Source organism: Microcaecilia unicolor, chromosome 10, assembly GCF_901765095.1.
Source record: "Microcaecilia unicolor chromosome 10, aMicUni1.1, whole genome shotgun sequence".
Lineage (NCBI taxonomy): Eukaryota > Metazoa > Chordata > Amphibia > Gymnophiona > Siphonopidae > Microcaecilia > Microcaecilia unicolor.
Window position 1 is genome coordinate 18,297,509 of NC_044040.1, and position 15,225 is coordinate 18,312,733.

Below are 15,225 nucleotides of genomic sequence, written 5' to 3' on the forward strand. Positions count from 1 at the left end.
CACCCCTAAGGACCCAGCCCCCCCCCCCTCCCCTAAACACAAAAATTAATTCCTGATGGTCTAGTGGACCCTCCTCTTCTCCCATGGGCCAACATAAAAAAATAACCCCACTTAGTGAACTTTCTCTTCCCCTGTGGAACCCCTAGACCCTTCCACCCACCTCAGAACAGCGCAAGGCAGAAATGATGCTCACTTGGTCCTGCCTACGGTGTTGGCATCATATAGGCCAGCAGTTCCCAAACTGTGTGCCGCGGCAAATCCCGACCTCCCTCCTGCCAAACGAAAAAAGTAAGCGCAGGGCTGCAGCAGCCTTCAAGCATGTGCTGTCAGATCTGCCGGTCCTCTGCCCCTGGAACTAGAAGTTGATGTCAGCGGGGGCAGAGGACCAGCAGAGCCGAAAGTGCATGCCTGAAGGCTGCTGCGGCCCCGCGCTTCCTTTTTTTTGGGGGGGGGGTCGTAGCCAGTGGGGACGCAGAGCAGACAGCCTTCGGGACTTGCTTTTGCTGCCAAGGAAGTTGGAAGAAAACAGAAGGGATGAAATCAAAAAGTTGAAGCCAGGTCAGTCTGTTTCCTCATCCCATTCAAAACAAAGCAAGCAAACCTATGAGCAGCTGCATCCATGTTGTCATTCCTTATTGTTGGTAGCATTTTTTATTTAACCTCGCTTATATTTTCAAACATGCTGGCTTGTGCAGCATATAGGTGTACACAGAAGAAATATAATAACGGAATAACTTTTCATAGGTAGAGTGGTAATTTATTATAAATCATAATCAGTGTGTCATTTGGAGGCCATGCTGCAGATAACTCGAGCTAAGCTTTAGTAAAAGACCCTCTTAGAGAGGCAGACACCAACTTGCAAAGCACAAGAATCATACAATATTGTTTTATATAGCAAACCTGTCTTGGGGACCCCCAAAGCCAGTTGGGTTTTCAGATATCCACAATGAATATGAATGTCAGATTTGCAGATACTGAGTCCCCAAGTTTAACTCATGCATGTTCACTGTGGATAACCTGAGAACTCAGCTGGCTGTGGGATCACCGTGCCAGGTGTTGTATCCTTGGCCAGTGCTGATTTTCTGCCAAGTTGCCAACCACAAACTTTTAGAACCATGGAAAACTGCCTTCTTTTCCCTGTTGCAGCCAGAGTAAAAAGCGGAGACCACCGCTGGCTCTAACCTGGTATAATTTTCACTGTCCTTGAAATACATATCTACTACCATCAAAAGGACAGTGTTAAACACAGGTTTGCATCTTCAAAGATACGTCTCTTGCATTTCAAAACATTCTGTTATTTTGTTTTGAAATCGCTTTCTTTCAAAAGCACTTGTCTGCTAAATGACCCTGAACTGCTAAATATCAGAATGAAAATGAGATGCTGGTGGTTCCTTGGTACACCATCTGACAATTTTCATTCAGAAAAATGTTTTACCTTCTTTAAAAGCACACAGAGAAAATAGAGTATGAAGCTTAGGCTGTGTTCTACCTGCTCATGATATCAGATAACTACCAGTCCACTGTTGACAACATGTATAGAGGAAAAGACAAATCAAGCCTAAAAGTTAATTTCACAAAGCAGTGTCTTTGTGTGTCTTGACTAGATCTGCAAGCATCACAGAGCAAGGACCGTCTCTTGTGTACCCATACAATACAGCAGCAGCAGTACCTGGGAGGGTAACAAAGTGATGCAACTGGAAAATTAGGGAAGACACCCTGGACATCATACAGCAGAAAAACTAAAAACAAGCACCTCATTTAAGAAAGTGACTTTTACCAGGGCAGAGTTATTTTAACCAAAGATATCACTAAACTCCAATAAAACCTGAGCCCTGCAATCACAAATCACTTAGGAAAAAAAAAGTGGACCAACAGAAACACAACAGCCAACTTTGTGTAAAAAAGCAGGTGGTTTTTTACTCAATTCTCAATAGCAAAATTAAATATCACACTACATACCTTAACATAGGGTCAATTCAAGTACCTTAAAAAAGGGATTGGACAATATTCTTTTAAAGTAACAGAACTAATTAAAATTTTCAAACACTGACTTGTCTTGTTACTTTTGCATTCTCTTATTGTCTCATTTTGTTTGGCTTCTTCTCTAATACATTTGCTTACTTAATTTTGAGCTGTTTCCTTACCTCACTTTATTCTTCAGCTCTTCATATCTATGTTCTGAAATCTAGAACCTCCAGGGTAGCATTTTCAGAAGTGCTCCCTGTTCCACGTGCAGGACCCAAGAGACAAGCAGAGCTCCAGAATCTCAATGCGTGGATTAAATGATGGTGTATGGAGGAGGGTTTTAGATTTATTAGGAACTGGCAAACATTCTGGGGAAGGGGCACCTTTTCCAGAAAGATGAACTCCACCTTAACCAGAGTGGAACCTGACAGCTGGAATCAACATTAACAAGGAGACAGAGCAGTTTTTAAACTAGAAATTGGGAGAAGGAAGACAATTGCTCAAAAGCGCATGTTCTGGAACAAGATATCTTTAAAGAATATCACCAAAACAGAGAAGAGACAGCATCCTAAGAGAGAGGTTGCAATAAAGACATAGAAGACCGGGTGTCTTTAAATAAAGAGCAAACAGATTTTAAATACTGCAAATTATCACTGTGTCAACGTGTAAACAGGGATAACATTATTTGAAATGTCTGTATGGAAATGTCAGAAGCCTAAGAAATAAGATGGGACAGTTAGAATATATTGCACTAAATGAAAAGATAGATCTAATAGGTATTTCTGAGAGCTGGTGGAAGGAAGATGACCAATGGGACACTATCATACTAGGGTACAATTTATATCACAGTGATAGGGTGGACCAAATTGGTGGAAAGGTAGCATTATATGTTTAAAAGGGCCTTGAATCGAAGAGAGAAAAAATTCTGCAGAGCACAAAACACACCTTGGATTCCCTATGGATAGAAATTCCACGTGTAAAGGGAAAAAGAATAGTGATAGGAGTGTACAACCATCCATCTGACCAGGACGAACAGACAGATGTCGAATGTTATCAGAAATTAGGGAGGCTAACAAACTGGGGAACGCAATAATAACGAGTGATTTCAATTACCTCAATACTGACTGGGTAAATGTAACATCAGGGCATGCCAGAGAGGTAAAATTCCTTGATAAAATCAACAACTACTTTAAAGAGCTGCTGGTTCAGGAACCAACAAAAGGGGGAACAATTCTAGACCTATTCCTTAGTGGAGTGAATGATTTGGTGCAGGAGGTACATTAGCATTTAACTTTCACAAAGGAAACCATGATAAAATGAGGAAAAAGTTTTTGGCTTTTTTTGACCATAGAGGAGCAGCTGCAAAGGTCAAAAATTTACATCAGGAGTGGATGCTATTCAAAAATACCATCCTGGAAGCCCAGACATAGTCCACACATTAAAAAAAGGTGGAAAAGGCCAAACGATAGCCGGCATGGTTAAAAAATTAGGTGAAGGAACCTATTAGAGCTTTAAAAACATCCTTCAGAAAACGGAATAAAGGAACCGACTGAAAACAATGGGCAATAGCATAAGGAATGGCAAGTCAAATGCAAAGGAAGGCAAAGAGAGACTTTGAAAAGACTGCACTGGAGGCAAACACACATAGTAAAAACCTTTTTTTTAGGTATATTAGAAGCAAGAAGCCAATAAAAGAATCAGTTGGACCGCTAAATGACCGAGAGGTTAAAAAAAGGGCACTCGGGGAAGACAAAGCCATAGAGGAGAGACTAAATGAATTCTTTGCTTCAGTCTTCATCATGGCAGCACTCCGACACTCCAGCTCAATACCCAATAGTGGCTGTGGCCAAACAGGTTGAGTTTTCACATATTTCAAATACTAGTTTCTCCTCAGAATAATCAACGGGATCACTGAGTTATCTGCTAACATGAGGAATCCCAGTGTGTGGCTCTGAAAAGGCCTGTTATAGTAGAAGTGGGTGATGACACCCTACATCTGGATTAACATTGTTGGGAATAAACCACAACCAGCTGTTGTCTCCAACTAATCCTTCCTTTCTGTCTCTCATCAGGTCTCATTAGAGCAATGGTTCTCAAACGTAGTTTACAGGCTAAGTCACCCACAAGTCTGGTTTTCAAGATAGCCACACTAAATACTTATGTGGTATGTCCATATCAACAGTTTGCAAATCACAGCAATCTGCATATACTACAACAAGTAGTATCTGAAAAGCAAACATACAATACCCCCGAGCCCTAAGGACAACAGCTGTGAACCACTGCATTAGTGAATCATAAATCACAACCATAAATACTCCAGGACATACCCTCCCTACCTCGGACAGTTTGAAAATACTCAAGTGTCACACTCGATCGCAACCTTACCCTCGAGAGCCAAGTAAACTCTGTAACAAAGAAAATGTTCTATTCCATGTGGAAGCTCAAACGATTAAAACCTTTCTTCCCAAGAGCAACTTTTCGATACCTAATACAATCAATGGTCCTAAGCCATGCAGATTATTGCAATGGAATCTACGCGGGCTGCAAAGAACAACTCATAAAAAAACTCCAGACTGCCCAAAATACAGCAGCCAGGCTGATAGTCAGCAAAACACGCTTCGAAAGTGCCAAACCTCTCCGAGAAAAGTTGCATTGGCTCCTAATCAAAGAACGAATCATCTTCAAAATCTGCACCTTAGTCCACAAAATCATATACGGCGTAGTCCCAGGATACATGACAGACCTTATAGACTTACCAATAAGAAACAAAGTCAGATCGTCAAGATCCTACCTAAACCTACACTACCAAAACTGCAAAGGACTGAAATTCAAAACAAACTTATGCAGCCAGGTTCTCCTACATAAGCGCACAACTATGAAATGGGCTCCCAAAAGCTGTGAAAAACATCCACGACCACTTGAACTTCAGGAAATCACTAAAAACCAACCTCTTCAAAAAGGCCTACCTCAACGACCCCACGTAACCCTCTTCACCTACCAACACAGCATGACTATGATCGAACAGGACATCATGCAATCTTCATCCATTTCGACCCTCCACTTATACCTCATACGATCACTAAACAACTTTGTATTTGTTATCCACTGACTGGGCAAACGCCTTTGACGGTACTATGTAAACCACATTGAACCTGCAAATAGGTGGGAAAATGTGGGGTACAAATGCAACAAATAAATAAATAAATAAATCACCATGCATAGTCTTTAGTATTTTACCTCTATTCTACTGCTTCTTTGTGCCAGGCACTGTGGCAAGCTCCTGCAACTCTTTCACCATTACGAGGTGCTGGTGTAGCGATAATGTTCTCTCCCTTGCCTTAAAAATGCTCGACTTGGAACATCACAGTCCCAGATTGCTGAAGTTGGATGCAGGTGAGTTACGACATTACTGCTCTATTCTTACATATAGGGGCCCTGTTTACTAAAGTGCGCTAGTATTTTTACCTCACGCTAAAAGTTAGCACGTGCTAATGCTAGAAATATCCATATATTCCTATGGATGTGTCTAGAATTAGCACACACTAAAAACGCTAGCGCATATATAGTGTGGCTTAGAAAACAGGGCCCTTAGCATTTTTTCTCTCTTTCGGTACCTGTATGGGTCAGAAATGTAAACTACTGCTGCTTGGCTTTACATCTCAGCTGCTTCCAATGGTCCACAGGCCAACCGAAACGTTCTTAAATTGACCTGGCATGATGACATTGACTGAAAAGTACTTGCTAGGAGCAGGAGGCTCATTGCTGTAAATACTAGAGAGCTGCACGGGAAAGGAGTTAGTGGGAATCCTGTAGTTACGGAAAGATATAAACAGGATGGAGTTGGTCCAGAGGGCAGCTACGAAATTAGTACGCGGTCTTGAATGCAAAAATTATAGGGACAGGCTTATGAACCTCAACATATATACGCTGGAAGAGAGGAGATATGATAGAAATATCTCAAGGGCTTTTATGTACAGAAAGAGAGCCTTTTCTAAATGAAGGAGAGCTCTGGAATGAGAGGGCACATGACAAAGTTAAGAGGGAACAGGCTTAGGAGTAACCTAAGGAAGTATTATTTCACAGAAAGGGTGGTGGAGGTGTGGAATGGCCTCCCGGTGGAGGTGGTGGAGTCAAGGACTGTTCCAGAATTTAAAAAGGCATGGGATAAGTATGTGGGATCACTTAGGAACAGGTAGAATTCGGGGTTACAGAGGATGGGCAGACTGGATGGGTCATATGGCCTTTATTTGCCATCATGTTTCTATGTTCATGGCTTATAGAATCTGACTTTCTTGGGGGGGGGGGGGGGGGGGGGGGGTCAAAGTGACTGTACGGCAGGGTATGAAGTGGCGGAGGGGGGCTGGGTGGACCAGGGTTAGTGATGGAGGAGATTACTTGCAGTGGGGATGGGTTAGATTCCCACAGGGACGGGTAGATTTCTGTCCCCGTGCAACTCTCTATACTAGACTTCTCCTCCTCTCAGGGTTTAAGACCGCACGGTTCTGACAGAAGCTCTGGCATGTGACCCTGGCCCAGAACTATCACTCCAATGATCAGACTAACTACGTTGGATGAAAAAAAAATATAAACTAGGTGAAAAATCACCAGGTAGTTGCAAAGGAAGGCTCATGGCACTAGTTCCAAATGAGCTAGAAACCAAAAAGCGCAGGAGAAACTTCTAGTTCAAAAAACCCTTGAAGGACCACAAAAGGGGCAATCTCGTTAATCTATGCAGTATTATAATGGGAATTTGAAAAAAACAAATGCATATATGAAAGCTTGGGAAAGAGGTCGGAAACATACAATTCCTACTGAAATTTGGGAAAAAAATTTGGAAAAGGTCATAAGAGGGAGCAAAATCAGAAAGAATGGTTTCAAATGTACACACTGACAGAATTTACTCCTGAGAATTTCCACAGGGTACACCCAGGGATTTCTGAGGAGTACTGTAGCTGGAATGGAAAAGGCACTTTTTTCATTCGTGGCATGAGCAGTATTTGCTCTTGGGAAAGTCGCAGCCATATTGGGTTTATAACAGCATAATGCTGAAAATCACTGTACAAGTTCAAAGTATGATAAAAGTTTCCTTTTAACAAAGGAAGCATATCCCGATTATGCAACAGTATGGGGTCCTTCTTTCAGACTGCAGAATGAATAATGGGCCAGCTGTGTCAGCCTGACAACTTAACAACATTTCATGTGTGTTAGAGTTGGGCACTAAACAGAGATCAACAGCACCCAGAAAAGATGGCAGGGATAATGAAAAGATTTGAGCAGTTTCTCTGTTTTTCTTTTCTTAACTTTTTATACTGGATACTTTTATAACAGTATACCTATGTGAAAAATCCAAAAAGGCATCTCTTTTAGAAAGACAACAGAAGTGCCTCTATCAAATCAGGACATACAATGCCCCCGATAGCACATAAATCCTCTCGCACAAATTAATGTAAAATGTGTTTAATGTGCAGTATATTTTATAAAATATTCACACACATTTCAACTTTGCACCAGCTCTGCTCAAACTACGCTCCCAAGGAAAGCCTTACTTGCCATCCTTTCAGTGTATATACTTATAAAATTATATAAGAGCCATATCCATGTGTAAAGAATAGTTTACATACACAAAATATTTTATAAAATTATCACAGGATGATATGCTATATGAATGCCTAAATGATAACAAATCTAGTTATTCTGCTTAAAATGTTACCTCTCTGATCCATCAATAAAATTCTTTTCCATCTCAAAAAAAAAATGGGTTTATAAAATATTACAGAAATGGTCCTATGTACATCCCAGTAGAACCAAACGTTAATCTGTTCTGTTACAGTAACAAATTGCCTGGTTGCTCTGAAAGGTATTGGTGGCAACACAGTGCGGCTGTACTATACTCCAAATAAAGTACCACCAAACCATTCACGTGGCTCCTCCTGAGATGAGATACTACCGTGGACCACAAAAAGGCAGAAGAACTCTTTCAGAAGCTGATACGATCAGATGATGTTGTCTACTGATGTCTTTTCAGGAAAAAGACTCAGAATCCATATAACTGTATAATGTAGAAAGAGGTGACCAAGGCAATAAACCAAGCAGGCAATGGAGTGGAAATAATTGAACAGCCACTAACAGGCGTCTTATTCTTTTTTACTCAACAATTTTAATCCCTGGATGGCACTTTAAAGGTAGATAATAGGGACTGTCCTTTATTCTTGTTTTAAAACAAAATATAGTAGGGTAGGATTTGGAGTTTATACAGTGGCCAAATTTTGAGGAGGCTGAAGAAATGATATGCAATCGTTAATCTACATCCCAAATTTTAGAATCCAGTTTCTCAAATATTAGTCCCTCAGACACATAAATGGGAAAAACCCTTGATGACTCAGAGTCTTGAAGGTGAATAATTATACTATTATGTCAAAACAAGTACCGTGTTTCCCCGAAAATAGGGCATCCCCATAAAATAAGACCTACCGAGGTTTTTGGTGCCCTTAGAAAATATAAGGCCTCCCCCGAAAGTAAGGCCTAGCAAAGTTTTGTTTTTCCCGGTAAGTAGGGTCCCCCCCCCCCTGAGATCGCCGGGCCCCCCTCCGTCGTTCTGAAACTAACCCCCCACCCGAGGTCGTCCCCCCCCACCCGAGATGGCGCCCCCACCCGAAGTCGCCGGACCCCAACCCCCTCTGTCGCTCCGAAACTAACCTGCACTTAAGCCTCCTTTCACTTTCCTTCCAGTTCGCAGCAAGCAGCAGCAGTAGGAGGGCAGGCCACTCCTTCCTTCCGTGTCCCGCCCTCGCCTGATGTAACGTAACGTCAGGCGAGGGTGGGGCTCGGAAGGAAGGAGAGGCCTGCCCTGCTCTGCTGCTCCTGCGAACTGGAAGGAAAGTGAAAGGAGGCTTAAGTGCAGGTTAGTTTCGGAGCGACAGAGGGGGTTGGGGTCCGGCGACTTCGGGTGGAAGCGCCATCTCGGGTGGGGGGGGGGGCGACCTCGGGTGGGGGGTTACCGGTAGTTGCAGGAGCGACGGAGGGAAGGTGGGCGGGCCAACCGTGTTTCCCCGAAATATTAAGACATCCCCTGAAAATAAGACCTAGCGCCTTTTTGGGCACAAAAATTAATATAAGGCAGTGTCTTATATTCGGGGAAACATGGTAGTTGTCTGACAGACACATTGTTTTTGAGCGATGTCACCAGCTAGGTGACTGCTAGTACCTAGCTTTTGATTTGTTGGTATATTTTTGTTGCAGTTTTCATAAGGGATAATTTTACAGTCAAAAATTTTGAAATAAGGAATTTAAAACAAATTCTGAAAAAAAATTGGTACTAAAGATGACCTCAATTTCCATAGGTCAAATAAAGGGCAAGATTTTTCCCCATTATGTATCCACAGGACAAATGCCTCGTATATATGGCCACAGAGTTAGACAGTTCATGGTAGACCTAGTAACTTGTTTAAAATATATTTTCAAACTTTTCTAATAATAATCCCCCCCCCCCCACCCAAGTTCTTCCATGGATTTGATGGAAAAATAAAGAAAAACAGAGAGGACAATACTTTGTGTTGTACGTACAAGATGTGTATGTATATACAGGAAAGTATTATATACATATATAGAAAACATAGGCAAGGATTACCTGCCTACATATTTGCTCGAAATATATCCCTGTATTTTCTTTTTTGACCGCGTCCTCAAGTGGTATTGTTGCCTTGCCCACGATCTGCTCCTCGCACTCCAACTGCTTCAAAACCAGCTGTTTGGCACATTAAAGAGAACGGTTGGAAACTTTAATGCTGGTAAATCACTAGTAGTAAAATTATCAGCAGTACAGATTTGACCGACTATTAGATACTCTTTTCTGAATGTACAGAAATTCCCATCTAAGAGTAAGCTTTCAGTGTGTGACATCATGGAAACAAATTTAAAAACATGAACTTTAGAGTAAAAAGGTTGAACCTTTTAACAATAAAATGACAAAATATATTCACAAATGCTCCCTTCTGTCACACCACAGGCAAAGACTTAAATGCGATGCCTACAATACAAGATTTGTCCCTGTTGGTATACTGAAGAGTTGTTACTTTGGATTCAGATTATTGGGAGTATTCGAATTTTTTTAAAAAATCTTGATTTTGTCCCAATATTTTGGTAATTAGTAATGAGGGTCAGAAAATAAAATACCTACATATATATATATTATTTTCACACTGTTATGGCTTCTCAATTCTAGATAAAACCATTTGTCTTAACAGGAGTGTAACTACAGTGTAGCATTCTGGTACAAAGTGCTGATCAGCTCACAGGATATTTTGGGGTTCTGTGGTTCTAGTTCCAGGGTATAATGTCCACTAATTGAAGGGCTTAATTCCAAAACCTGCTAAGTCCATATCAGTTGAATTGGACTTAGAGGGTTTTGGAAATAAGCCCTTCAACTATTTAAGAACATGGAGCCAGGGAACTTGACAAACTAAGTCTGATTGCTCAAAATGATGCATGGTCTACACATTATCTCACCCACATTTGCCCTACCCTTCCTTGTATGCTAACAATACCCCTCTATCTCAATGCTTTTTATTTATCTTTCCAATCCAAAACCACTATCTTGCCCGTCATATCCCCATCACTAACCTAACCTTTTGCTTCTCCAATCCTATCCTCAATTCCCTCATGCCATTATTTTTCCCCTTTAAAATATTATAACAGGGCTTCTCAACCCAGTCCTTGGGACACACCGAGCCAGTCAGGATTTCAAGATACCCACAATAAATATGCATGAGATACATTTTAATACACTACCTCATTGTGCAAACCAATCTTGTGCATATCCTGAAAACCTGATTGGGTGGGTCCCAAAGCCTGGGTTGAGAACCTCTGTATTATAAGGTGCTTAATCAACTATGTCCAGTTGCAGAGAGACAACAGAAAAGAGATAATTCAGAATTAAAAAGGACTACATATCATATCCCTTTGTATTTCTCTTCTCTAGGGTTAAATTGGGTGAACTTGAAAAGGTTGTGCAGCTTTCTATTTGTGGTTACGTGTCAATCAGTATCTGTGTGTGTTGCATATATCTCTTTCCTTTTCTCGACGTATTGATGGTTAGAACAACCAGTTTTCCTTCCCTAGAACGATTTCAGATATACATGTCTCCACTACAGAAGAAAAACTGGTTGTTGTAACCCATCAATAAGTTGAAGAAAAAGGTAAAGAGGTATATGTACAGTAACAAGGAGCCACACATCCCCTGCAAGTACATCCAATATAATCTTACAGAACATATATGTAACCTATGAATAGTTACTCAATCTGGAGCTACAGCCGGCCCAGTTTCACCCTCAGCGCACGGCATTTCCAGCGCTAGCGGAAATATCAGAAAAATATTTCCGCAGGGGCTAACCCAGCGGTAATCGGGCAATGCCACGCAGTACCCGGTTACCGCCGGGTTAGCGCAGGAGCTCTTACCACCACCTCAACGGGTGGCGGTAAGTGCTCCCCCCCCCCCCCCCCCCCCACACGTGGCCACACAGTAAGTAAAATCTTACCGCCTGGGCATTTCTTTTTTTCATCCTTTTTACCTGCTGCGGTGAAAAGGGCCTCAATGGGTGGCAAAAGCAGCTGCCACCGCAGGGCCCCTTTTCGCTAGGGAAGTAAGTACAAGGTTAAATGTGGGCATATAGCACAGATACCACCTAGAACCTTACAACTAGGGAAAGGCAAGATACAGAGGCGATACATTTCATGCATGAATACCTAGGAGTCGTATTAGGGAACGGAAAGGCAAAGAGATGGATAGTGAGGTATAAGTAACTCATGCATAGAGAGCTGGAGTTCCACTAGGGAGCTGATTAGGAAAGAGGCATATGTAAGCCATACACTGATATCTAGGCCAGATTATTTCAGTCAATGTTTTCTAATGACCTGAAATCTGAGTATTAGCTTGAAATAATTATCCAGCTTCTAGTTTCAGGACTGCATTCAAACAAAAGCATCAAATACAATTAAAGATCGTCAAAACTCATTTCTTGTTATTGCAGGCTTCATGGAATATAACGGTCGCTATGGTTTCTGACTGTCTGGCTTCCATTTCCCATAGAAGGGATTTGGATAATAAAAACTGTGCCGAGCTCACACTAGGACAATTTCTGACTTTTGAATACTGCTTCATTGTGCATAGCCATACGGTCATACAAGAGCTGTCCTAATTTTAATGTTAGATATACACTAGGTTCTGTGTTTTTCCTAATTCTATCGGATTAGGAAATTCAGTAGAAACAGAAAGAACAATTTCCTCTTTAATACATTTGTAAAATAAGACCAAACATGTTCACTATGGATAGAAGTTTAAACAGTCATTTATATCAGTTACGCATTGTGTTCGTTTTACGCTTAAAATTGCCTGTAAGTTATACTTGATACTTGTTATATTTGTACCCCGCGCTTTCCCACTCATGGCAGGCTCAATGCGGCTTACATGGGGCAATGGAGGGTTAAGTGACTTGCCCAGAGTCACAAGGAGCTGCCTGTGCCTGAAGTGGGAATCAAACTCAGTTCCTCAGGACCAAAGTCCACCACCCTAGCCACTAGGCCACTCCTCCACTGTTGCTACTATTTGAGATTCTACATGGAATGTTGCTATTCCACTAGCAACATTCCATGTAGAAGTCGGCCCTTGCAGATCACCAATGTGGCCGCGCAGGATTCTACATGGAATGTTGCTAGTGGAATAGCACATTCCATGTAGAATCTCCAATAGTAGCAACATTCCATGTAGAATCTCCAATAGTATCTATTTTATTTTTGTTACATTTGTACCCTGCGCTTTCCCACTCATGGCAGGCTCAATGCGGCTTACATGGGGCAATGGAGGGTTAAGTGACTTGCCCAGAGTCACAAGGAGCTGCCTGTGCCTGCAGTGGGAATCGAACTCAGTTCCTCAGGACCAAAGTCCACCACCCTAACCACTAGGCCACTCCTCCACTGTTGCTACTATTTGAGATTCTACATGGAATGTTGCTATTCCACTAGCAACATTCCATGTAGAAGTCGGCCCTTGCAGATCACCAATGTGGCCACGCAGGCTTCTACATGGAATGGTGCTAGTCCGTGCAGGCTTCTACATGGAATGTTGCTAGTGGAATAGCAACATTCCATGTAGAATCTCCAATAGTAGCAACATTCCATGTAGAATGTCCAATAGTAGCAACATTCCATGTAGAATGTCCAATAGTATCTATTTTATTTTTGTACCCTGTGCTTTCCCACTCATGACAGGCTCAATGCGGCTTGCATGGGGCAATGGAGGGTTAAGTGACTTGCCCAGAGTCACAAGGAGCTGCCTGTCCCTGAAGTGGGAATCAAACTCAGTTCCTCAGTTCCCCAGGACCAAAGTCCACCACCCTAACCACTAAGCCACTCCTCCACTTTCAGAAACATTACCTTTCAAAATATCACATTCTGAAGTATACACTTTAATGCCTCTCTTTAACACTTATTGCAACAACATTTCTAGTTTGTTTCTTTTTGGCAGAGGTCTTTAGCATCATTATAGACCTCAGAAAGCTCCTCTGGGTTACTGCCTCCAGGCTGTCTTGCCAGTCAAAGACTTGCTGAAGTTATACATAAAAAGGACTTGCTCATTCTACAATTAACTAAAAGAGTTGCTTACTGAAACTGATCCCTCAGCTAGGTTGGTTAGAATGTGTATAATTTTGTTTTGTACTTGCTGGGCAAGAAACCTTGGTGATAGTGCGACATAGTTAAATTTGGCCTTTCAATCTTTTATAAGGATCCTAAATATAATCACACACCTTCGACTTTATCCATAAATCAACTTCACATTACACATTCCTTATACCTTTTCCCGTTTTCGCCTCAGCGGTGCCTATTTCCAATCTTTATTTAATGTCGGAAATACATCTTTGCACCAGATTCTTCATTGGCGATTACTATCGCAATAGTTGCATCACTTTTTAAAAATATATTTTAATAATATTTATAAAAATCCTCCTTCAAGTACTTATCTTAGCAGAAAGTCGGACCAGGGGTTCTAAAGCGTCCAACATGCATGTTTCGTCTAGTAGGCTTTATCAAGGACTACCCCCTTAGCTGCTTTTAGTACCAGCCTCGCAAAGTTTATTCATGGGATTCCCCCAGCAAAGATAGTTAAATTTGGAATAGAAGCCCAATAATAACCTATGTTATAAAGTAGAGAGACTAAACCACAATAAGCCTAACAACAGAACTGTTTGGAGGGCAATAAAAGGAAAGGATAGCCAATGGAGTATGGAAGTTTGCTTTCAAAGGGGCGAATGTGATTTACACCTTGGGTGGCTCCTTTGAAAGTCCCAACAAACCAACCTGTAAAGAGTGGGAATTTTTTGCAAGGAACGTTGGGTAAGAAAATCAGTTTTTTATTAAATGATGAATTTCTTGCTTCTTATAGTAGGAAGAGGCTGAGTGGTTTGGGATGAGTTTATATATCGGAAATGTATTAAAATGTATTAATTATGGTATTTTAGAATATGTGACATTCTATGGGGATGTTATTTTAACAGAATCAGTATTAGGAGGACAAATTATTGGATATGAATATTTAAGGTCCCATTTACTAAGCATTTTCCCCAAACACACACAATGGGACAAGCCCATATGAATAGCCATAGTGGGTCACACCAATGGTCCATCTAGCCCAGTATACTGCTTCCAACAGAGGCCAATCCAAGTCACAAGTACCTGGCAGAAACCCAATTAGCAGCAACATTCCATGTTACCATTCCCAGGGCAAGCAGTGGCTTCCACTACGTTTGTCTCACTCAATAGCAGACTATAGACTTTTCCTCCAGGAACTTGTCCCAAATTTTTTTTTTAAACCCAGATACATTCATTGCTGTTACCACATCCTCCAGGAACGAATTCCAGAGCTTAACTATTCTTTGAGCAAAAAAATATTTCCTCCTATTTATTTTAAAAGTATTTCCATGTAATTTCATTGAATGTCCCCTGGTATTTGTACTTTTTGAAAGCATGAAAAACCAATTCAATTTTACCCGTTCTACACCACTCAGGATACTGTAGACCTCAATCATATGCCCCCTTCAGCCGTCTCTTTTCTAAGGTGAAGAACCTCCACGCTATCAGGACTCCCCTGTGATCACGTATATCCCCATAACTAGTTGCTTCTTGTCTTTATTCAAGCCAGTTGTATCCTTACAATTAAAGGCCTGGGAGATTGCTGACCTTTGCTGTTTCATTTATTCCTATTTATTTTTA

The 15,225-nt window shown here is 41.4% G+C and overlaps 1 protein-coding gene across 6 annotated transcripts in view; it reads right to left on the reverse strand.

Moving 5' to 3' along the window:
• NRF1 (nuclear respiratory factor 1) overlaps window positions 1-15,225 on the reverse strand; it is a 139,621-nt gene that overhangs the window by 48,731 nt on the left and 75,665 nt on the right. For 5 of the 6 annotated variants that reach the window (XM_030216052.1, XM_030216053.1, XM_030216050.1 and 2 more), the window contains exon 9: window positions 9,593-9,709. The exons of the other annotated variant lie outside the window; for it this stretch is intronic. In XM_030216052.1, the coding sequence (XP_030071912.1) occupies window positions 9,593-9,709 (117 nt within the window). The remainder of the gene's footprint in view (window positions 1-9,592; window positions 9,710-15,225) is intronic. 6 annotated transcript variants of the gene reach the window in all.